Source organism: Canis aureus, chromosome 1 (assembly GCF_053574225.1).
Source record: "Canis aureus isolate CA01 chromosome 1, VMU_Caureus_v.1.0, whole genome shotgun sequence".
In the NCBI taxonomy this organism is placed as follows: domain Eukaryota; kingdom Metazoa; phylum Chordata; class Mammalia; order Carnivora; family Canidae; genus Canis; species Canis aureus.
In genome coordinates, this window is record NC_135611.1 from 4,576,989 (window position 1) to 4,599,593 (window position 22,605).

A 22,605-nucleotide genomic window follows, 5' to 3' on the forward strand; every position below is an offset into this window, starting at 1 on the left:
TTTGTCTGCCATGTTTGTTTCTAAGCTGTAAGGTAGATGAGCTGTCACATATGCTCCCGTGTTCCTGACCCTCCTCAGCTCTCTGCTGGGACTGGTGGACCTTTCCTGGTGGACTCTGTTCATTCCACCCAGCCTCCTCTCCTCTCTCGGCCTGGGTCCTCTCCACCTCTGTCCCCATCCAAGTCAACTACAACTATGACTTCAAACTGCCTTTCTTTCCATCTGCTCTAAAAAATAAGCTTGTTGACAGCACGCTACTCCTTGCCTAGGGACAAGTTATGGTGCCTCCTAAGTTGGGAGTTTTTAGCATGCTCATGGGAGCAAGCAAGAGAGGTTGTGTGCACGCACATGTGTGTGTATGTGTGTGCGTGCGCCCGCTCAAAGGGGGGTGGGGGAGAGAGAAATACAGAGTACCAGGAATTAGCTATGCATAAAGAAATTAAAAGAGAATATTTTCCAGAGCAATTGAAGCCCATCTCCTGAACAATGACGACAGCTCCTCATTTTCGACAACAATAGAGGGCACGTAGGAGTCAGCTCATTAGAATATCTGTGGCTCTTTTCTGTTCTCTCTGCATTAAGCCCCCATAATGTCAGTTGTCACTTATTAATGACAATTAACTAGTAATCAGCAGTGAGAGTCTTCGAGGTGGTCTTTGCCTGACAGGTGAAGAAAGAGAACATTGCGTAGTGCCACGCGGTGACATGGAACCTTCAAAGGGAACACGGCATTTCCATAAATTATTTCAGAAAGAAATTTTCTTTTATACATTCTCTCTAAAGCTTAAGGATCTTTAACCCTAGAAAGGCCACGCTCCAGTTCCCTCTTGGCAATTTCTTTCTTTCCAGAGGAAATCTGTGTGCCATCATTGGTGGTGGGAGCAGGCTCTCCATCCGCCAGGCTCCAGGAGGCCCCCTCAACACCCATGCCATTCGTCCTTCTTCATAGCTTCCAGCTACTCATTTTAGTTGTGTCCATCCACACGCGGAGGCTTCGCCAGGGCCCTCCATGACGCATGGGTCACACGTCCTGCACATGGCGACTGCTGCGCGGCCTGGTGGCCTGTGCTGCTGGCTCTCTCGGCACTGTCTCCTGCGGGCAGGTGCATCTGCTCTTCGCCCCCAACTCCTACAGGTGATGGAACGACCGGAACCCTTACAAATCACAGTGGAGACTAGACCCCAGCCCCACAAAAAAACAATTCTCCGGGCTCCCTACTCTCTGCTGCGCCTGCCCTCTGCCTGAGTCTCAGCGCTGGTCCCATTCATCCTCCTGAGACAGAACAAGACCCTGTCTCCCCACCACGCACGCACCACCTAACACCAGCACCGACGTGGCACAAGCCTGCTCTCCCACGGGCTCCTTCCTCCGGGTACTCCTATGACGCTGGAGTGTTTGGTCCGAGGGACTCTAGGAAGTGGGGATTTTTCAAGAAAACACTTGGAGAGGGAGCGAAAAGGTGAAATGTGATCAGTACGGGAAAAAATTGTACCTTGTCTTTGAGGAGTGGAGGCTTAAGAAAGGCCGAGTTCACCCTTGAGAAGTAGCGTGATGACACCTGGCAGCGGGGAAAAATGAACGCAGTGCACTCCCTGCCAGAGGCACGTGCGCCAGGGCATTGCCCAGCACGTTAAAATTAAAAAGTTGCCTGCATCCATTCACGTCCACACAATGCAATTAGACTATTCTCTAAATGTGGAAACCATTAGCAAAACGGATGATGTTCAAACCAGTATCTTAAATAGCAGACTTTGGATTCATGATAGGGAATTCCACTCTTAAAAAGGTAAGCCTTTGGAGGCAAATAACAAGGAATTTAAAAAACCTAAGTGTCTCAAAAAAAGAAAAGGGAGGGGATATGCCAACAGAATTGAAACAGAAATTCTAAGAAAAGTGAGAGGTCATCTGGAAAGGAACTTTGTGACTCCCATTTTAGAAATCTATTGTTTTCTCCTGAGAAGCTGGAGTGATGAGCACCTGATGCGCCTCTCTGCAGCTTTCATTGCTTTGTTCGAAGGATTTTGTATTATTGCGATGCTTCCATGACAACAAATAAGATGCTACATATTGTCACTGTGAAGTTCCAACTCTCTCACCAGAACTTAAAGATGAATATTCACATTTTATTTAACAAAACAATCACCATGAGAAAAATTGCCACATCCTACTTAAAAGATGTTATTTGTAGTAGTCTCAAGTTTGAACAAAGTCCTTTCCATCAGATTTCTGCATGCAGATTTGTCTGATGGTAATGCCACTGGTTTCCACCAACTGACTGAAGGCCATCCCAGGCCATCTGTCCACAGTTGTCATGCCATCCAACAAGGCCAAACTCCCATTAAGTAAGGCCTGTACTTGAGCTCCCCATCCTAGAATTTGCACAACCACCTTAATGCTTTGTGAAGTTCATGACTTTAAAATAGTGAGGAATCTCCAAAGGAGAAGAAGTAGCTTTCTAAAGTGGGCACCAGATTTCACTAATTTATAAATAAGTGTATTACAAGTGAAATGAAGGTATTTCAGCCTCTCCTGTCTCTTAAAGTTAACAAATCAAAACTATAACTAAATATTTGCCTTCCATAATTTTAGTGACTTTAAAGAGTCAAGGGTTGAAATTGGTGAGTCTAATAATTATTTGATCAATCTTGATCAATATTAATGGCACAGGATGGAGTGAGATATGTATCAGAAAGCTTTGGCTTGGAAATATGATACAATATATAATTTTAAATGACACAGGTCATAAAGAATTCAACAATTCCCACCCTGAGAAGTTTTATTATTACATAGTACTCATTATACACCTACATGTTTTGTTATTCTGCAAAGAGGAAAGGAAAACCTTAGTTTCAGTCAGCTGAATAAAAGTGCAGAAATTACTCTGAAAACATGCGTAAACACATAAAAATTTACTGAAAGGAGAAAAATGTTTTAATCCTGGGATTGATGGAGTGTTTTGTAGCAGCTCCTAGGAAATCCAGTTGAATACCAGTTGACTGGAGGAATTTGGGTTATGATTCCAGTTATGCAGAATGGGATTTTCCTTATTATCCACATATTTTAGAAACTGCTGATCGCAATGTAACCATTGTCAATCCTCTTCACCAGTGTTCTTTTGGCTCAAACAAGCTTTCAAGAGAAAAATATCCATAAAATTTCAGGTTTGTGTAGAAAGCTCCCAGTCTTAAAGACTTTTAAATTCATCTTTGAGCAATACATTCTCTCCAACCCAAAAACTACTTCTTTAGTTTACATTTAAATATGACGAAGTCAGTCACACAGAGAAACACTGATACTCACATATAAACACCCCACTTACATATGGAATCTAAAAAACCGACCAACCAATCCAAACTCAGAAGAGATAGGGCCTGCCAAATGCCGGGGTGAGGAGTGGATGACATGGGCGAAGGGGTCCAAAGGTACAAGTTTGCAGTGATAAAATAAATAAGTCCTGGGGATGTGATGTACAGCCCATGGACTGTAGTTAATCATACTGCATTGCATATATGAAAGTTGCTTAAGAGAATAAATCTTAAAAGTCTTCATCACAAGAAAAAAAAAACCATCCATGTGGTGATGGATGTTAAGCAGACGTAATCATGGTGATTATTCAGTGGTATCTGCACAAACTGAACCATTAAGCACACACCTGAACTAGCATAATGTCATATGTCAGTTATCTCCCCCCAGAAGGGTATGTGTCCCAACTCAGATATGTCAGCAAAATGTGATGACACGCGGGCCCACAGCTCCTACTATCTGCTTGGCTGGTGGAAGCCAGTTACCCTATGACATACCATCGGACCATCTTTACACAGGTCAGATAAAATTACAGATACTTTTGCATGATTTAAGACAAATAATGACTGGTTATGGGTCAACTCCTAAATCGTTGGAGGATCATATCATGTGAATCAGCCTCCGGGTACAGTGCCTTCAGCATCATCCTCACAGCCTTGCTACGGACCTCTGTTGTCTTCTCACCCAGGGTTCCACTGCCTGCCGTCACTCCAGGTGATTTACTTTACTTTAAGATAAGATGCCATTTGTTTTCCCAATGGTACTAATTATGAATTCGTAATAGAACCCAGAGAATCTGGAACTTCTCTTCAACTTACAGGTCAGGTAATTTAAAGAGAGTCAGGTGCATAATTTACTGGCATCTCTGGACATGGTTTGCGGGGCCACGGTATCCCAGGCTGAATGGGCTGAGAGGACAGCCTTGGGGCTCCAGGCCCGAGCTGAGGGGAGCTGCAACCCTAGGTAACTCCTTTTCCTCCTCTTTGATGTGTCATCTGTAAAATACATGTACTGGCCACTCAATTAAATGAAATCATAATTCATGTGAAAATACTCCTCAGATCCATATGTTCTTAAACCATCTTTTCTTTAAATAACATCAATGGGCAATAAACATTAAAAGCATTATAAATTAAAACATCAGGATTCCACTGGCCAAGTAGAGAAAATAGCCAGAAATTAAAAAAAAAAAAAAAATCCTTGTGTTCACAAAGAAAAGTCCATGCGGAGAAAAGGTCGTTCTCACAGTAATGGGAGTAGAAGCAAGCACAGGCTCCCTTGTGGACATTTTGGGCATATGTACGATGTCACACTGTGATGCAGCAATCTCAGTTCTAGGCACTTGTCTTAAAGGAATAATCCGAGGGGCGACTGGGTGGCTCAGTCAATTAAGCATTGGACCCTTGATTTCAGCTCAGGTCATGATCTCAGGGTCCGGGGATTGAGCCCCTGCACCCAGTCCTTCATCGGGCTCTGCACTCAGCAGGGAGTTTGCTTTTCTCTCCTTCTCCCTCTGCCTCCCCCTCCCTGCTTGTTCTCGCTCTCTCTAAAATCAATCTTTTTTTTTTATATAAAAAGGAATCATCAGAAATACTGAGTGTTCTTTGTATTAATAATAATGAAAATTTGAGAGGAATCTAATGTTGCTTTCTAAAATTCTAATAGAGAATTAAGTGTAGTCCATCTCAGTAAGATTAGAAAGTTTTGATAAAAGCAGGAAATATGCATTATCTACTATCAGGTAAAGAAAGCAAAGCATGAGAATGTGTTGAGCATGATCTCTGTGTTTTCTAGAAGCACAGAGATAAGATTTAGCATTAAACTACTAGCAGTTTTTTTTTTCTTCAGATGGAGATAATTGTTAATTTTTATTAGTTTATTTTTTTGTGTTTCAAATTTTCTGCAGTGACTTATCCTAAGAACACAGCTACATAAAAAGTACATATGCTCTCCAAACATCACTCTTTGGTGTCTTTCAAGTTTACAATTCAGTAAGTGATCCTCAGTGGTCCCCATCACTTTCAGGGAAATAATAATAAAGTGCGTAACAAAGCATTTCACCTTGGAAAAAAAGCAGAAGCCTATGTGTATGCACAGGTTTCTGAGAAATCCGGAAGTGTAGGCATGCTCTACACTAGTGTTAACAGCTTTTCAAAGATTACCAAACATAGGAATCCAGGGACATAAATCTTCGTTTTTAATCATTTTTCACCTACAATGCCTAAAAGCTTGTTTCTCCTAGATAAACTATTGCCTATCATTGTTTTATAGGTTTTATTCTCTTTAAAGATGAAATAACAAGGACCATCCTCACCCAAACTATATTCTTTAAAAAAAAAAAAAAAGATTTTAATTTATTTATTTGAGAAAGAGTGCGCACACAGAGGGAGAGGGAGAAGCAGGCTCTCTCCTCAGCAGGGCCCCCCCACCCTCACTGCCCGATGCGAGGCTGGACCCTGGGACCCCGGGATCATGAGCTGAGCCAAAAGGCAGGTCGTGACTGAGCCACTCAGGCTACCCCCTAAACCACATTCTGAGGAAGATCTCGAACTCTTAAAAGTCCCACACTTACAGGAAAAAAAAAAAAAAAAAGATTAGATTAGTTATTAGACCCAAAGCTCAAGCTGCAAATATGACTGCATGCATTACAAACATTATTTCAACTTACTTTTCAGATCCAACAAGAGAATGAGCTGTCCTGCCTCATGACCTGATGTGGGCTGGAGTTGGAGGTGAACTGAAGAGTGCACGTCTGCTCAGGGTGGCTGCCCACATCCTGTTCGTCAGCATCACCTGATCGCTCAGCAGAGAGAGGCAGGGGCCCTGCCCAGAGAGGCCCAGCACCCGCAGGGCAACACCCTCACCAGGGGCCTACGGCGGACCCCACTTAGGGCACATCAAAGAGGGTGATGGGGAGCTGGGCAGAGCTCCCCAGGCTCTGAGCCCGGTTCTGGCCCTCGCAAGCCACATGACCTTGGGCAAGTCTGTGCTGCGCTGGGCTCCTCACGTGCAGGCAAGGGCCCTCTGAATACAGGTGTGAGGCCTGAGTGTGGCAACGTGTGTGAAGCACTGAGAAAGGTCCCAGGCACCAGGAAGCGCCCCCTCCATGGAACTAGGGTAGTACTCACAGGAGAACTTAGCCCTCCATCCACTGGTCCATGACAACGAGGGTGGACGACAATATAGCAGTGTGATGATGAATTAGAAAAATAAAAAATTAAGGAAGGAAAACCCAAATTCTGGGTCCAAGCCCCAGTGGTCAGCAGATTCCAGATGCCTTCTTAGCCACTGCCCGCTGGGACTGAATCCAGTGGACTCCGCCCGAGCCTCTGACCTCCCTTCACACCACCGCACCTGCTCTTTCAACTCCAGGGTGCAAATCACAGAACCACTCACACGTGGGCCTGTGGTAAAACAGACAGGACTTCATAGGGTCATCGTGCAAAGACCTCACACTCCTGCCACAGGCCTCGTTGTTATTCTCTGTCACCCCCCTGAGCCCAAAGTACATAATCACCCAGTAATTGGACCGAAGTGTCAAAATGGCTGGATCTCCTAAAGGACAGAGCTACCTCCCCATGGAGAAAGTGGGGGGACGTGTAGCCAGCCTCCCTGGCACTCTGGGCATCAGCACGAAGACCATGTAAACACGGTGCCCCGACCTGCCCTCCTCAGTCCTCACCCAGCACAGAGCATCCTTGCCGGCACCCAGCTGCTTCTGAACATGGCACTGTGCCTCCTAATCTTTCTCGGGATAGAATTTTCTGAAAACTGAAGCAAAAGGTAGAAAAAGACATTTTCCCGCTCATGCTTGTAAGTGCTTGTGGAAAGGGGAGAGGCTGGGGGCCCCCCCTCAATGCAGCCTGATGCAGAAAGCCCTAGAGCTGAGGGCTGGGGAGGCCCACAAGCCAGGAGTCCTGGCAGCCTGCTCGGCGGTGCCCCTCGGTGCTCCAGAGGAACCTCCAGGAGGAATGCTGGTCCCAAACACAAGTAAGGAGCAGCTCAGCTTTTCAAAACTGTGCCATTTTAGATGTGCAGAAATCAGGCTTTCCTCTTTGGAGTAACACAAAACTGCTTCCAAGTTCCCCAGGGTCCTCACTGCTAGAGCCAGACCCACCCTTCCACCCCCACCCACTCCCACTGAGTCCCTGGATTCACACTAAGGATCATTGCGAACACTTTCAAATGGTCCACGAGGATCCTCCAAAGGAAGCAGCCGGTCCACGCACGTCCAGGAGAGCCATCGCTCGGTGGCCAAACTCAGTAATCCATGGCACCCAGTGGAGTTAAACATTTTAATTATCATCTTTAAAAAATGCAATACTGGAAAAAAAGCAATACTTATCATTTGAATGGAGCACGTCAGCACACAAATCATGAAACGGTGATTCTGAATAGAATTCTTGTCGGTCGATCGCATAAGCAATACCTCTTGCCGCCGAAATAACTTCTCAAAGGCAATAGAATGACGACATGACAATCTATGTAAATCAAGAACTGCATGTGGGTTTATTTTACATTTGAGAAAACAGTGGATTTAATTGTGTGAACCAAAATGTACTGTACAATATTAATGATAGAACATCAAAATGTATAATTAATAGTGCATTGCTTGCTTTGTTTTCATTTATTTATTTTTGTCTGATATACATGCATCTGGAAAGATGCAGGTGCCAGTAAAATTTCTCTATTTAAATCAAGCTGCAGGAACTAAATTTTATTCAAAAATTGTGGTTTTACATTATATACACAGAAATTTAATATAAAATGACAATATAAAAAGTTAAAAGAGAAAGCATACAGCCAGAAGGTACAAAGAAAGTTGAATAGATTAAAATGGTACGATATGTAACATATAGGGGTTTTTAAGCTGATGCTGGCAATTTACAAGGAAAGGACTCCAACATTTGCCCCATGTTTTTTCATTTACCAATGCAGCACGCTATAGAAAGGTCAGCTTATACCAAAGCTTACATTTGTAAATAACTATAAACCGCAGTATTTTACAGGAAAAAAGAAATAGCATTTTTACACATTTTTAAATAATAGCTTGCATACTTTTTTTGCCAAAAGTGGCATTTTTTTTTTTTCAGCATCCAGAGGGTTTGGGCATAGTGGCAACTGGGGTGTTTGGTGGTGGTGGTGGTGGTGGTGGTGGTGGTGGTGGTGGGTTTTTTTGTTTTGCTTTTTTGTTTTCAATGTGTAAAGCTGTGGCTTCCTAACCCCACGAGTCCTAGACAACCTTCTATCTTCCAACAGCTGCATGCATGTTTCCTTCACAAACCAGTTCTGCATATAAAAGCTCATTTTTTAATTATTAAATAAGTTTTGTGTCTGACACAGCTTTTGATCTGAATGAAATGCCTTTAAGCCTTTTTTTCCTTTTTTTTTCTTTTTTGAGTGAAAGGCACAGAAATGCAATTGCAGTCCTCAAAGGGTTAAATTTGACACTACTAGGTTCTATGACCTTTATTGTCATGGCAACTTTGTAATTTTAGGATGTCTTTTTATCATTGTTATTTGTGTCTTTCTTCTCTGCTAAATAAATGTCTCTGAGTAGTGTGCCCCACTATTTCCTACAAAAGATAGCTTAACATCAAGAACAGATGTTGAAAATAAAGGTCAGACTTTGACTCACGGAAAAAGAAAAATAACATGCACAATCGGACAAAGAGCATATAAATATAACTACAAAATATGTGTAAGAAAAACCAAGGTCCAGACAGCCAGCTCGGCAACAAAGGAAAGGCTGATTTCGGAGGCTCAGCCAGGCCTAGTGCAGTACAAGGAGGACGTGTAGTGCAATGTGCCGCGGTCCCTTGCATACCTGGACGCTATTGTTTTTCCAACTCTGTCACATAGATCAGGTGGTCCTCGGGGGACTTGCCGTGGGTCTTGCTGAGGTGCAGTTTGACTGCGTGCTTGCTCGCAAAGGTCCGGTTGCAAAGCTTGCATTGGAATGTGGAGCCCAACTCGTCCTCGGCAGCCCCGACCGGGCCCAGAGCTTTGCTGGCCAGGACTTTCGAAACATTCTGCTGTTCTTGAATCTGATTTAGCGGCAGCTTAGAGAGATCCTTCAAGCTGAAGCCTAAGTGTGTCTCTAGGTGATTTATGTACGTGGAAGCAGTTCTGAACTGAGAGGCACAATCGTTGCAAAAGAACACAGGGTGCCCTGTGTCCAGGTTCTTCAGGAACTTTGTTCCCCCTGTCCTCCTCAGCTGATACTTCACGTTGGCCAGCCAGTGGCTGATGGTGGTCATGGACAGCCCTGTGAACTTGGAGATGTGCACCCGCTCCTGGGGACCCAGGTCCGACATGATGTACTTCCCCTCTGGCGTCTCCCGCAGGCTTGAGGCGAACTGGGCCTGCAGGATGAGCAGGTGCTGGGGGTTCCAGTTGGACTGCCGCCCCTTCCTCTTGTGCACGGGCGACAGCTCGTCCAGCGCTTCCTCAAAGCTGCTGCCGTCTGCATCGGACTTCTCGGACACGGTGGACGGCGTGGAGGACTTGGGGGTGAGGCGGCCCGTGAGGTTCTTCACCATGTCGGAGATGTCCATGAGCGCACTCTCCCGGAGAGGCGACGCCACGGAGTCGGCCGCGCCGGAGACCAGGGGCTTGCTTTTGGACTTGGTCAGGTCGATGGGCTGGTCACTGTTCTCATAGTAGTAGCGGTCGATGGCGTCGGCCTGCTTGATGGGGGTGGCAGGGTAGACCGGCTTGTCCAGCATGCTGTTGCTGATTTTGTACAGCATGGCCAGCGGGTCCAGCGAGGGGCTCACGGGCTTGGACACCTTGCCCAGGTGGGTGTTCATGATGGACTGCAGCGCACTCAGCGGGTTGATGAAGGAGGGCTCGGGCGAGTGGTCGGTGATGATCCCCAGGTTGTTACAGCCGTTGGTGACTTTGGCCTTCAGGGGCTCGGTGCCGTTGGGCGTGTGCGCGTCAGGCACACCCTCCTTCTTGGCCTTCGCCACCTCGGCGTCGGGGACCTTCTTCTGCTGCACTTTGCCACCGCCCTCCTCGGCCCGGGGGAAGTCCTTGTTCTCTTTGGCCACGGGGGATACGGCCTTGGCCGGAGAGCCCTTTTCCCTCTCGGCAGGCCGCTCCTCCTTCTTCACGCTGACCTTGCCGGTCACCTTCTCCACCAGCTCCTCCATGGCCGACACGTTGCTCTTGTGCGGTGGCGGCGTGAGGCTCCCAGGTGAGTGCAGCAGCGTGCTGTGCTCCGACGACAGCGGCTTCACGCCGCCCGCGTAGGATGGCTGCATCTGCACACTCTGCACGGCCGGCAGCGGCTTCACGGCACCGGGCAGCTGGTAGGCCGCGTGGATGCTGGGGTAGCCGCCCCACGACGGCGCGCCGTTCTGGGCCTTGCTGATGGCTGTGGACACTGTGTTCTCCAGGGACTTCAGTATGTCCACCCCACCCTTGGGGCTGTCGTCCAGGTCCTCCTCGCGGAGGTACTGATACAGGGTGGTGGGCTCAAACTTCTCGGGGGCGTCCTCGCTCTCCTCCTTGACCTTCTTCTCCGCCTCGCTGGCCGCCGGTGGCACCTTGTCCTTCTCGGGCTCCTTCTTGTCCTCAGCGGGCACAGACCCCGCGGGAGAGTCGGGCTGCTTCTTGATGTGGGAGGCAGGCAGCCGGGTGTGCGTGGTCGGGGGCAGTGGGATCGACTGGATCTTCTCTTCCACCACGGGGTCCAGCACCAGCTGCTTCCCTTTCTTGGAGGCCGAGCTGGTGACCTTGAGGAAGTGGCCGGTGACCATCATGTGGGCAGTGAGCTGCTGCAGGGTGTCATGGGAACTGCCGCACTCCATACACTTGAGGATCTGCGCCTTTCGGGCCTCGAACTGCCAGGTGTAGCTGGCGCCGTTCTGGTAGCCGTAGCGGTTGTTGGGCGTCACGTAGGGGTTGGCGGTCTTCTGGTCCTTGGCTGCCTCGCTGGGCGCAGCGTCCGTGGCCAGCCCAGCCGGCTCGGGGGAACATGGTGACGCCAGGTCCTGCAGGGCACGCTTCTTGGTGGAAGGGACCAGTTTGGTGATGGCCGGTACTGGCTCCTTCAGAGGCACTTTCTGGTAATGCTTTGTCTTGATCATGTGGACGCTCAGGTCTTGCAGGGACTCAAAGGAGTGGCCACAGTACATGCACTTGAGCACCTTCTGGGCGTCCTCCTTGCCTTCCATCTCCATCAGTGAGCGCTTCCGGGGCTTGGACCACCGCTTGGTCTTCTCAGAGTCCTTGTCCCTGTTGTCGTCGCGGTAGTGCCCGGTCTCATTCATGTGCACTGTCAGCTCCACTAGCGTGTCATAGGCGGCACTGCAGTCCTTGCAGCGGAACTTGCTGGCGCCTGTGAACACAGAGCCATAGAGCTTGTTGTTCTGCCTGTAGAGCTGCACGGTGCTGAAGAGGCTGGGCTCAGGGAGCAGCCCGTACGACGACGTCTGCTGCAGCGTCTTGGCCAGGGCGGCCTGATGCCAGTCGTACCCTGAGCCGCCGCCCCCGCCTCCCCCAGAGCCCGAGCCTGAGCCAGAGCTGGGGGTGCTTGCCGTGGTGCCCGAGGTGCCCGCCGTACTGGTGGGGGGCGTGGGCGCAGGCGTGGTGCTCTCCTTCGGGCCCACATCATTGGTGCTGGTGGCTGAACCCGACTTCTTCAAATCCAAAGCTAAGCTGGACCAGCAGGACTCAGAGAACAAGTTGGCATACACGGCCTTGATCTGCGCCAAGCTGTCCTGGGGGTAGGAGACGCTGTCTGCAGCCTGCGGCTCCTCCTTCTCTTCTCTGGAGGATGAGCTTTTGAAGTGGACAAGCTGATCGCTGTTCTCGCTGAAGGGCGACCCGTAGCCCGCGTCCTGATTCGTCGCAGTGCTGACGGGAGAGTTCTGGTAGCTCTGGGCTTCCTTGATCTCCGCATCCTCATTGCACACGTAGTCGCCTTCCTGGATGTCCAGAGACAGCCCATCCTCCTCCACGTTCTCTTCATCTATTTCTGCTGCCTTCAGTTCTTCCTCGGGAACATAAGCTGGGAGAGAAAAATGAAACACAGTGAGGAGAAATCAATCATCTTCAAGGACACGGCCTCCCCAGCAGTTAGATGATCTTTAAAAAGATGTTTCTCAGCCAAGCTCCCAGGCTACGAGGCTACCCCCCCGCTTTCTGGGACGACCCGCGCTATGGCTGCAACGGAAATTAGGTTTCGACCAGGACGACATCCCCCGTCCTCCCGGGCGAGTACGCTGGCAGCAAGGGAGCCTCACCCAGAGGGCCAGGACCTGCCCGCTCCGTAAAAACATCAGGGTGGCCGCTGCGGCGAGGTGGAAGGGGAGCCCTGCCACCTCCACCCGGGTGCTGTTCCTTTCCTCATTGATGTGTGGGTCCCTCATGCCTCCCCAGCAGGTGGCACCTGTCAACTTTCAGGGCAAGACATTCCACAGACAGTATCATAGGCTTTCCAAAAATAAACAGCCTCCTCGACGGCAAGCCATAAAAATACTCTGGTCTTCACTTAAAAAGAAGGACAAGGGATGCCTGGGTGCCTCAGCGGTTAAGCGTCTGCCTTTGGCTTGGGTCATGATCCCGGGACTCCAGGATCAAGTCCTGCATCGGGCTCCCTGCGAGGAGCCTGCTTCTCCCTCTGCCTGTGTCTCTGCCTCTCTCAGTGTCTCTCATGAATAAATAAATAACATCTTTAAAAAAAAAAAAAAGGAAAAAAAAGAAAAAAAGTAGCACCAGCAGCCCCCCAGTGTGGACAAAGCAGATATAACCTGCGCAGGGATGACGGACGGGTGACACGGGGCCACAGCTGGACAAAGCAGCTTTATTCACAAGAGCCAGAAGGTGGAAACAACCCAAACTCCTGTTGATAAATGAATGGATGAACAAAACTATGTGTATACACTCAACAGAACAGCGTGGAGCCTTGGAGAGCAGGGAGACAGGCACCTGCTACAATGTGCATGAACCACAGGGACACTGCACTGAGTGGAAGGAGCCAGGCAGGAAAGGGTGATACTTGGGACCCACACTGAAGGGACCCACACTGGAGGAAGGCAACGTGAGGCAGCGTTTCATGGGGACAGAGTTTCAGCCCCAGGGAGATTAAACCTTCTGGAGACACATGGTGGGGATGGCTGCACGATGGTGGGGATGGCTGCACAACAGTGTGGGTGTCCTTAAAGCCGCTGAACTGTCCGCCTGAAGATGCTTAAAAGGTTCACTCCCACATTATGAAGATTTTACCACAATAAAAACACCCTTTTTAAAATTTTAACAGAGCCTGGAGTATACACAACGACAGCCTCCCTCCAGCCACAAGTGCACAGCAGAGTGATCTCTGGGGTGAAGGCATCACCTCCCGGAGGGAACTACAGGACACTGACAGGTGTCACACGAACAAGGGCTTTGTAGGGCACATGAATCATTGGATGAAACCTGATTTTTTTTTTTTTTTTACTACAGGACATTTGAAATCCTTTAGTATGTGACAGATCTTGTTCATTCCCAAGGGTAGCTAACTGCAGGCACGAGCTCTTAACTTATTTGACCAATATAATTTTATGTATTTTGAATTTTTTTGGACAAAGTAACTAGCCGAACTAGTGTTCTATGCATTCTTTGGGAAATTTGGGGTTAAGACATTTTCCAGGAAGCCCCTTGTAAAATGCACTGAGATGATGCAAGAGGGGTGTCTCATTAAATATGATCACTCATTATCACGTTATCAGAGCCTGATCCTAAGGGAACAAGGCAAAGAGCACACACGTCTTCAGGAATGGTTGATAGGAGAGACGAACATCGTGGCCACCCAGGGGTGGACACCGGGGACAGGAGGACGTGAGGGGGGAGTACTGGCATCTACACATGGAGGGCTTCAGGCTGGGATGGCGGCGAGCACCCCTGGGCATGCCCGGGGAGCACCACGGGCTCAGACATCGGGTCAGTCCCTCTGGGCTGGAGCCTTCAGCATCCCTGCCCACGCCTCCCCACACCTGCATGCTGGCATCGAGCCATCTGAGCACGAGCGTTCATGTGTTTCACAGCTGAATTCCACACAGAAGGGCAGTCCACTAACAAACCTGGGCATTGCAGTTAGTGCCTCATGCTGCCAGCGTGACAACCCACAGTGCAGGAGGTGTCGCTACAGGCACCGGCACCTGGGTGATACTCCGGACAATCCAAGCTCCCCCACCCCACTGCCCCACAGTGAAATGTAAAGCTTATAAAGAAAAAAAAAAAAAAGAGAGATTGCCAAGTTGAATGTCATCTTCATCTTGTCTATAATTACTAAGGGCTCAGGACAGGACAGTCCTGGGTCCTGGTGGTTTGAAGCTCAGGTCCTCAGCCCAGGCCCCACTCCAGGAGCACTGGGCAGCCTCCCACCTGTTAGCAAGCCGGGCCAGGGCCCCGAGGTCCACCTCTGTGGGTTCCAACGGGGACACATGAGGCTAGGAAGCCATCTGGGCAGATTCAGTCCATCTGAAGACACAGGGCCAGGTCCCTGTGTGCTGGCCTGTGCCTGAGCTGCCCTCCAACCCTCCCCCAAACGATGATCCACTGGGATCACCCTCAGAGACCTGGTCTACCGGCTTCTATGAAAGCCCGACTCATGCCCTAGCAATTAATCAAAACTAATTTCAAGGAAAGGCTTTACCCAAACCAGTATGGCTCAGCCTGGGAGGCCCGTCGCTGCAGGTCTGTGTCCTCACTGGATGGAGGCAAGGCTGCCCACCGTCCACACCCGGGCGGCCACTCATCAGTGTGTGCAGAACACATAAGGCACTCCTGTCTCAGCTCCGGAAACCCAGAAATGGGAAATCCCCATCATGCTCCCAGGGTTTGTTGGGCGCCCCCAGCCCCAGCCTAGAGGCGGCATCTCCAGCTCTGCAAAGGCACAGACGTGACTGCGTTGGCATCAGCCTAACCTCTCGGGCGCTCCCTCCCCCAGGCCTGGCAGGATGCAGTGTCATCGGACCCCACTCAGTCCCACGCCATCTGTCTTCTTCCTGAGGTGGCGCCGGGCACACCCAGAAGCTCCTGGGTGCAGCTGAGGGGTGTCACTGATGAGTCCACGGCCCCAAAGCAACAATCACTACCGTGTCGGGAGGAACCGCACACAGCAATCCACAGCCTCATCCATGACGAAGCCCTCCTAAGAGGTATGGGTGGTGAGTGAGCCTTTCTGTCACCTGGATTCCTGTGGCCACAGTTTTCTAGGAGGTGGGGTGTGGGACGGAGGAGTCCCTGACTTGCCTGCCCTCTGGACCTCCCAGGAAGGGACCCCAGCAGGCACGGGGGAAAAGCCCCTCTGCTTCCCCGACCTGGGCTCCACACGCCCACCTTCACGCCCCTAGGGGAGGCCACTTCAAGGTCCCTCCCGCCCCAACCGCGTGGGCTCCCAGGATGGCACGAGCTGACCCTCTGGGCCCCCCTTCTGTTGCTCTTGCCTGTGGCACTGCCATCTCATTCTGGTTGACATTTGCCCGTTCTCCAAGTCCGCCGGTGCAAGCCCAACACCACCCAATCCACGTCCCCCAACAGGCCTGCCGGTCATTGGCCCTCCCAGGGGACGGCACCTGACAGGGGCTCTGTGACATTCCCTGCGTGTTCTTGGAGCCAGGCCTGCGTCTGGCACAGAAGGAGCTCCCATGGGTAGGACACGCATTTGTCATGATGTGAGTGTTCCAGACACTCCCAAGTCCATTATGTGCCAACAAAATGTTCCTCCTGCCCCCTCCCCAAATCACAGCACGCTTTCTCCTGAATTAGGAATCCCCAAACTCGGCTGTTACTAAACCGGCCCAAACAAGAACCACGGGGGTGTCCTTGTTCTCAGCATCCAGACTGCGCCCGGAGCTCAATACCGCAGGCCGCCCGCCACCCACCACCTGCCGCAGCAGCAGCCTTCTTCCTCCGGGCCCCCGGGGCCCCCGCTCTCGCAATCCCAGAGGTAAAACTCCATTAAAGTCATGCCCTGGGAAGGGGGTGCACATCCCCACAAGGGGCCCTCCCCCGGCCACACGTCCAGCCTTGGGTACAACCCAGCCCCACGCAGGACCCCACCCCAACCTTGTGAACAACAGTCATCCTCGAGGGGAGGCTCAGGTGTCACCTCCATCGTGATGCCTCCCTTAATCCCCGCCAGGATCCACCGTCCCCCGAAGACTTAGGAGATGTTTACTTCCCTGTCCCCTGTCAAGCTGGGGGCTTTCAGTGTGCTGACACTGCTGAGGGCCACCCCGCCTGCCACCCCAATGGCCGAGGTCGTTTTATCACCGCATTTTACCCCACAGGCCTCCAAGGCAGCATCACTGAAATGCCTGTTTTGCAGATGAGGAAGCCATGTCCCGGGGAAGCCAACCGGCTTCCCTGAGGTCACACAGGGAAGAGGCACCACCTGCGTCACCTGAGCCCTGGGGCAGGTCCTTCCACCCCGCCACCTTGCGATGCACCTGCTGCCCTTTGTCAGCTGCCCAACACCAGCGAGCATGTCCTGGAGGTGCTCTGAGCACCAGTGACCCACAGATATTCCGTGGGGAGTACATGGACACCTCTCAACACCAGTCATGGGGTACAACCGAGGGGGTCTCAGCAGAAGTAAGAGGAGATATTTTTAAATGTTGTCACTCTTGGGCTCGATAATTTTACTTCTGGACATAAAGCCAGGAACGTAATATGAAATATTAAAAAACTTTGTGCACCAAGATGTCCTTTCTAATATTATTCCATGCAAAATTTGCCATGCTCTAAGTCTTCTACAATACAATATAATTAAGTGACTTCATAGGTTATTCTGATGGTGGACTATTATTCAAACATGAAAAAGTATCTTTAGTGGCATGGGGACATTCTTTAAGTGAGGAAAGAAAAGACGAAACTGTATACATGGTACACGGGGAAAATTCTGTTAAAAAAATAGTGTTTTTTTTTTTTTCCTAGATAATAAGTATCTATGGGTTACGTTGAACGATGTGGCCCTTGATCAATATCTCTATCTTCAAAATCTTCTCCAGGGTCTTCAGCTCAACAAACAAGGATGAGCTACCTCATACTGCTCGGCAAACCTGCAGTGAGCACCTAGCAGTGAGAGGGACCTGGGAGCAGGGGGCCTGGAAAGGGCAGGGCTCAGCCCAGGGCAGAAACATGCAGAGGGCTTTGTTAATCGTTATTTCTCAAAAAAATGTGAAGAAGAAAGAAGAAAGAAGAAAGAAGAAGAAGAATAGGGGATGCCTGGGAGGCTCAGCAGTTGAGCATCTGCCTTTGGCTCAGGTCATGACCCCAGGGTCCTGGGATCAAGTCCCGTATGGGAGTCCTCACAGGGAGCCCGCTTCTCCCTCTGCCTGTGTCTCTGCTTCTCTCTCTCTCTCTCTCTCTCTCTCTGTCTCTCATGAATAAATAAATACAATCTTTAAAAATAAAAAAATAAAAAATAAATAAAGGGGGGCTAGAACAATGAGGAGTACCGCTATATGTGGGTTCTGGTAAGAGGGTCCCCCAGCGGGTCCCCCGTCCACCCTACCGGGACGAGCGCAGGTGACAGGGCCTCTCCAGTGGCCCTCAGCCCACCAGCTCAACCATCATCACACTGCACCTCTTCAGCCTTCTAGAACGTTCCTGTCCTAGAACCTTGGGTTTACACTTTCACTACAGTCTTCCGGTCTGTCGGCCCTGGCAAGCTGGTCTACCCCCGCTATCTTGCTCTCTCCCACGCTGTTTCAGCCCACTGACCTACCTGTGACTGAGTTCACATTTCAATGCTCACATGCAAGGGGCCGGAGGAAGCCTGGACCCAGAGAGGCAGCAGGGGGCCGCCTGCCCTGCGCCCACACCGCGATACCCTTCTGCTCCCTCCTAGGACGAGATGGGCAGGTAAAACTAGCTTCTGAAGACAGCATGTCCATGCAAGCAAGTGATCTGCATCCCAGTGGCCCATTCCACCGGCCCACCAGCCGCAGTGCAGTTGGGGTGTTCACGGTCACACGAGGACAGGAGATGGGATGGCCACAGCCAGTAACAGGTGCAAGCGATTCAACTTCCACAGAGACAAAGGTGTGGGGGAGCTCAAAGAATGTCCAGGTTGATACTGTAAGCGAACAAGCCAGCCTCCCTGACCCCTGTGACCTCCATCCCGAGACTCTTCAAGGACTGACTTGGCTCCAAGGCCCCAGCACTAATGACGACAATGAACATAATAAAACTCCTGAAACAGCACCTCCTGTATGCCCACCAACGGCGAGCACCCACCCAGCACTTGCCCCCTAATCTGCCTTCTTCTTCACCTAACTGCTGGGCAGCTGATGGATGGACCTTCCGGAGCCCCCTCCCCAGGGTCAGGGCTGGGCTCTGACCCTCTCTGCCTTGCTTACAGATCTGGCCCTTTCAAAACAATGCTTGAACTCCTTGCAGGCCTCCCCCAGTGGCTCCTGCCTTCCAAATCTGGGCTCAGACCAAGGACACTCACATCCCAGGGTCAGAGCCCTCAGAAGGCTCTAGAACCTACTGAGTTTCAATGTAAGAGTTTGGGCCTGGGGAGGATGAAGAGACTGGATCCTGTAGGACAGGGCAGTGCTAAAGATGGAAATGCTTACACCATCCCCACCCTGTGGCACCTGAAAGACCAACAGGACACCGGGCTTCAGCAAGACTCAGGCAGGGAAGGGGGCCTTTGCTTTCATCATATCTGTATTAGAAGTAATGGGAAAACCAACTGTTCAAGACAAGGCCCCCAGAGCCATGTCTGCCCCACATGGCAGGTGCACAGAGTAACGCTGGGCACGGGCAGGGGGGATGGAAGGAAGGGGTGACTCAGGCAGGCTGAACCTGGTGGGGGAGGGTGACCTTTCACCTGCTTATCTCTAGATGGTCCAGGCTAATGAGGCCACTGCTGTGGTTCCCTCTTGAAGAACAGACACCCATCATTTTCATGACATGAGGACAGACATATGGAAGGGACAGCCTGGCAGACTGATGAGACCCGCAGGCAGGAGCTCCAGCCCGGTCACCTATGGACAGTGTGGCCCCCACACACACTCACCCACCTATCGGGGCCTCAGTCTCCCCAGAGTGGATTCATGACAATTACTGGTGTTTTTGAGGCAGGGGGTGGTTCTAGGGAGTGCTCATGGAAATGGCCGTGTCACTATCAAGCCCCAGTCCATGCTTGCCGGCCCCTCTGCCTTCTCCTCAGGCCCTGCAGATGAAAACTGGGCGGTGCACACAGAGGGGCCATCCCCTTAAACTGTCAGAGGGTCCCCTGCCTCCCCTCATGCCTTGCAAGTTTCTGCTCACCTCTGAGCAATCGGAACAACATATGGAACATTTGTCCCAATGAGAGCCAGCCCATTTCTGGCCTTTAGCGCCGGGTAGATCGTGCACTAAACAACCAGACTTAAAATTCAGAGGAGAGAATCATTTGGGAAGTTAGTTCTTTTACTTCTGCATCACCCAGGCCCCTCTGTGTGGCCTTCGGCAGTTTTCCCTGATTTTACTATACCTTCCACCAGGGAACCAAGCACAGAAGGTGGGTGGGAACTGGCAAGGAGCAGACCCGGGATTCCTGGTTAGCAGCTCCTCCTGAGGCCTGACGCGGGAGGCAGTGGAAATAAATGACAAGAATCAGGCTGGGAAACTTTGTTTATCCAAGCTCTTTTCCTCATTAGCACGCATAATTGAGAGTTGGCTGTGAAGAAGGAAAATGGATATTTAACAGTGACAAACATCAAACACAGGTCTCGTCCCTGCTTGGTTACTGGCTTACAGTAAATACCGAACTTTGCTATCGTATTGCCACCTGGTGAAACTATACAATCATACCAAATTACATGTTTATCTACATCAAACTAGGTTTTAGACCGGCAAATGTGATATCCATGAACAGATGGCCATTATATCAAAATACATTTACTCCAAGGGGCCAATTCACAAAAGGGTCTTACACACACCTAAGTGATAAATGTACAGCTGCAATTCATTGTAGAATCTTGCAAAAACACACTTTCTTCCAAATTTATAATTGATCACTTGTAAAGTTACTTCACCTCTGTTACAAAGAGAGCAGGTGGTTTTGATGAAAGTTAGAATATATTGGGAAATAAAAAATGCAGAGAAAGCAGATATAGGTACAGAGCTCATTCCTTCCTACTCTGAAAAGGACATTAAAATACAAGCAGGATATATGTTAATTTACGAACATAAGTTCTGATTTTTTGCAGGAAGGTTGACACTCTGCCAAGCAAAGCTGAAAGGCCACTTCTGCTCTCGTGTGATAGTAGCAAAAATTTTTCTATCGCTTCGGCAGATTTTAATTGCCTGGTACCAATCACTAATGTACTGGTCTGCTACACCACCTGATTTATACTGGAATCATTTCTTCACTGAAAACCCAATAGAAGCCATGTTTAAGAACAGCAGAGTCTGTAAACAGAATGGCCTATAACTTTTACCCATCCCTAATTTTAATTAGGAATCCACAGGTAACTTCCTTAACTGTAATTTCTTCTTTTCCTCACTGCCCCAGAATTCAGTGTCGAGTTAAATGAAGAAGAAGAGACCCCCTTTTGAGGCTTCTCTCAATGAGCACACCAGGTATTAGCCTTATATGCCCGTTCTAGTAATGCAACCAAACCAGTGAGACAGCACGAATTAAAGCTTAAACCTGATTAAAGAGACTACAAACTTTCACTGATTTTCTGTGATGTCATGAAGAAATAGAGGAAAAGCGTATGAGAACCCCGCAAAATTAGATCTTAAAAATAGAGAAGAGCAAGGAGTCAATAATTCTTCTCCGGACCTGAGAAAACACATGGGGATTTTACGGCCACTGAACAGTAGGTTGGTAGACTGTACAAATGTTCTCTTGTTCCACAAATTAAAAAGCTAGCAATCGCCAACAGGTGCATGCCCAATGCCAAGCATAGGGATGTCACGTTCTCGGTCCCCGCCTCCACACCGAGGAAGGACGGCAGCGCTGTCTGGCAGCCGGACTAGTCTGGGCCTACACACCCAATGTCAGCAAACCGGCCCCAAAACACCGGGTTCCAACCTGCTATCCCTGACCATCGACACCGGAAAGGATGTACATCAGAGAGGGTCAGGTTCATTTCGATGGACAATATTTGGAAATCAGGAGGTGAGACGTATGCCTGAAATATCTCTTCAAATGGGTGACAGTGACACCAGCTCAAGTCCTATTCATTCCCACACCATCCACCCTATGCAAGAGCCATGACAAAGAACCAGTAGCAAACATCTCCCCATCTGGTTACTCACCCCGCAGCACTGCACGTGGTGCACCCCTGTGGTTCCTCAACCAGGTTTCTTGTCATGAAGTGAACCCCCGCAAACAACCTCCTGGAGCAAGGCCATCGGAACACACAAGTGAGCCAGGATGGAGAAAGGGTTTTATGGCTCTGAACCCCACCCAAGGATCACATCTCTGAAGCATGTCCCCACTTTCAAATCCAGTGTCTAATTCTCAAAATACACAGGATGGAAGAGGAGAAATGGGAACTTCAACTTCTGGGGAACAGGTGCAGAGAGACACGTAGACTTGCAGGTGTGGATGATGGGCTGACTCCAACAAGAGTCAGGAGACTTTTTGTCCTTAAGTACATGGGGGCCAGAGAGAAATTGTGCACTAGTGGGACACACCATGAGCTCCAGTATCCCACATAAGGATCTCTACATTGACTGGCAGCTTCATATGAGGTCACACAACCCCCAACTTCCTGGAAACCATGAGTAACGATGGTGCTCAAACCACAGGGACATCCGTGCCACCATGACCAAATGTATCAGTCTCTAGTCATAGTAAAGGGGTTTATATCTATTACTATCAGTAAATTCTCATAATTGCTTTTCTAGATGCCTTTTAAAAAATTTTTACCCAGGCAGAGGCAGAGAGACACTGACTCAAAAACTTCTGAGTTTAGGCAATTATTTGTGATGATCTTTTGTTTTTACTACAAGCTACAACTTTCTAAAAAATCCATATGGGTACAAATGTACCAAAATACAGTATTTGTTTTCTTTCTAGTGATGAAACTGTGAGAATGATATACTTCACAAGGTGAATGAATATAATTTCTTAGCTGAGGAGATTTTTATGAGAGCAGCTCACTGTTTCACAGAAAACAGAATCAGCTCCACGCCGTTGCGTGTGCTCCACTCACCCCCGACTCGGCGCCGCCAGCCCCCCTCCACCCTCACCACCCCCCTCGTGGAAATCTGATGAATGAGTAAGCTTGGAAATGGTAGCTGTTGTATAAAATCCTCCTTTTACAATGACTTATAGAAATAAATGACATTTC

The 22,605-nt window shown here is 49.6% G+C and overlaps 1 protein-coding gene and 1 long non-coding RNA gene across 2 annotated transcripts in view; both read right to left on the reverse strand.

The window, feature by feature from the left end:
• The window catches only part of LOC144301400 (uncharacterized), a 48,427-nt gene extending 40,972 nt beyond the window's left edge, over positions 1 to 7,455 (reverse strand). The window contains exon 1 of the long non-coding RNA XR_013368240.1: positions 5,973 to 7,455. This is a non-coding gene — a long non-coding RNA (uncharacterized LOC144301400). The remainder of the gene's footprint in view (positions 1 to 5,972) is intronic.
• A 335-nt stretch (positions 7,456 to 7,790) lies between these two features.
• The window catches only part of TSHZ1 (teashirt zinc finger homeobox 1), a 76,195-nt gene continuing 61,380 nt past the window's right edge, over positions 7,791 to 22,605 (reverse strand). The window contains exon 2 of the mRNA XM_077878142.1: positions 7,791 to 12,323. Within this exon, the coding sequence (XP_077734268.1) occupies positions 9,139 to 12,323 (3,185 nt within the window). The 3' untranslated portion in view covers positions 7,791 to 9,138. The remainder of the gene's footprint in view (positions 12,324 to 22,605) is intronic.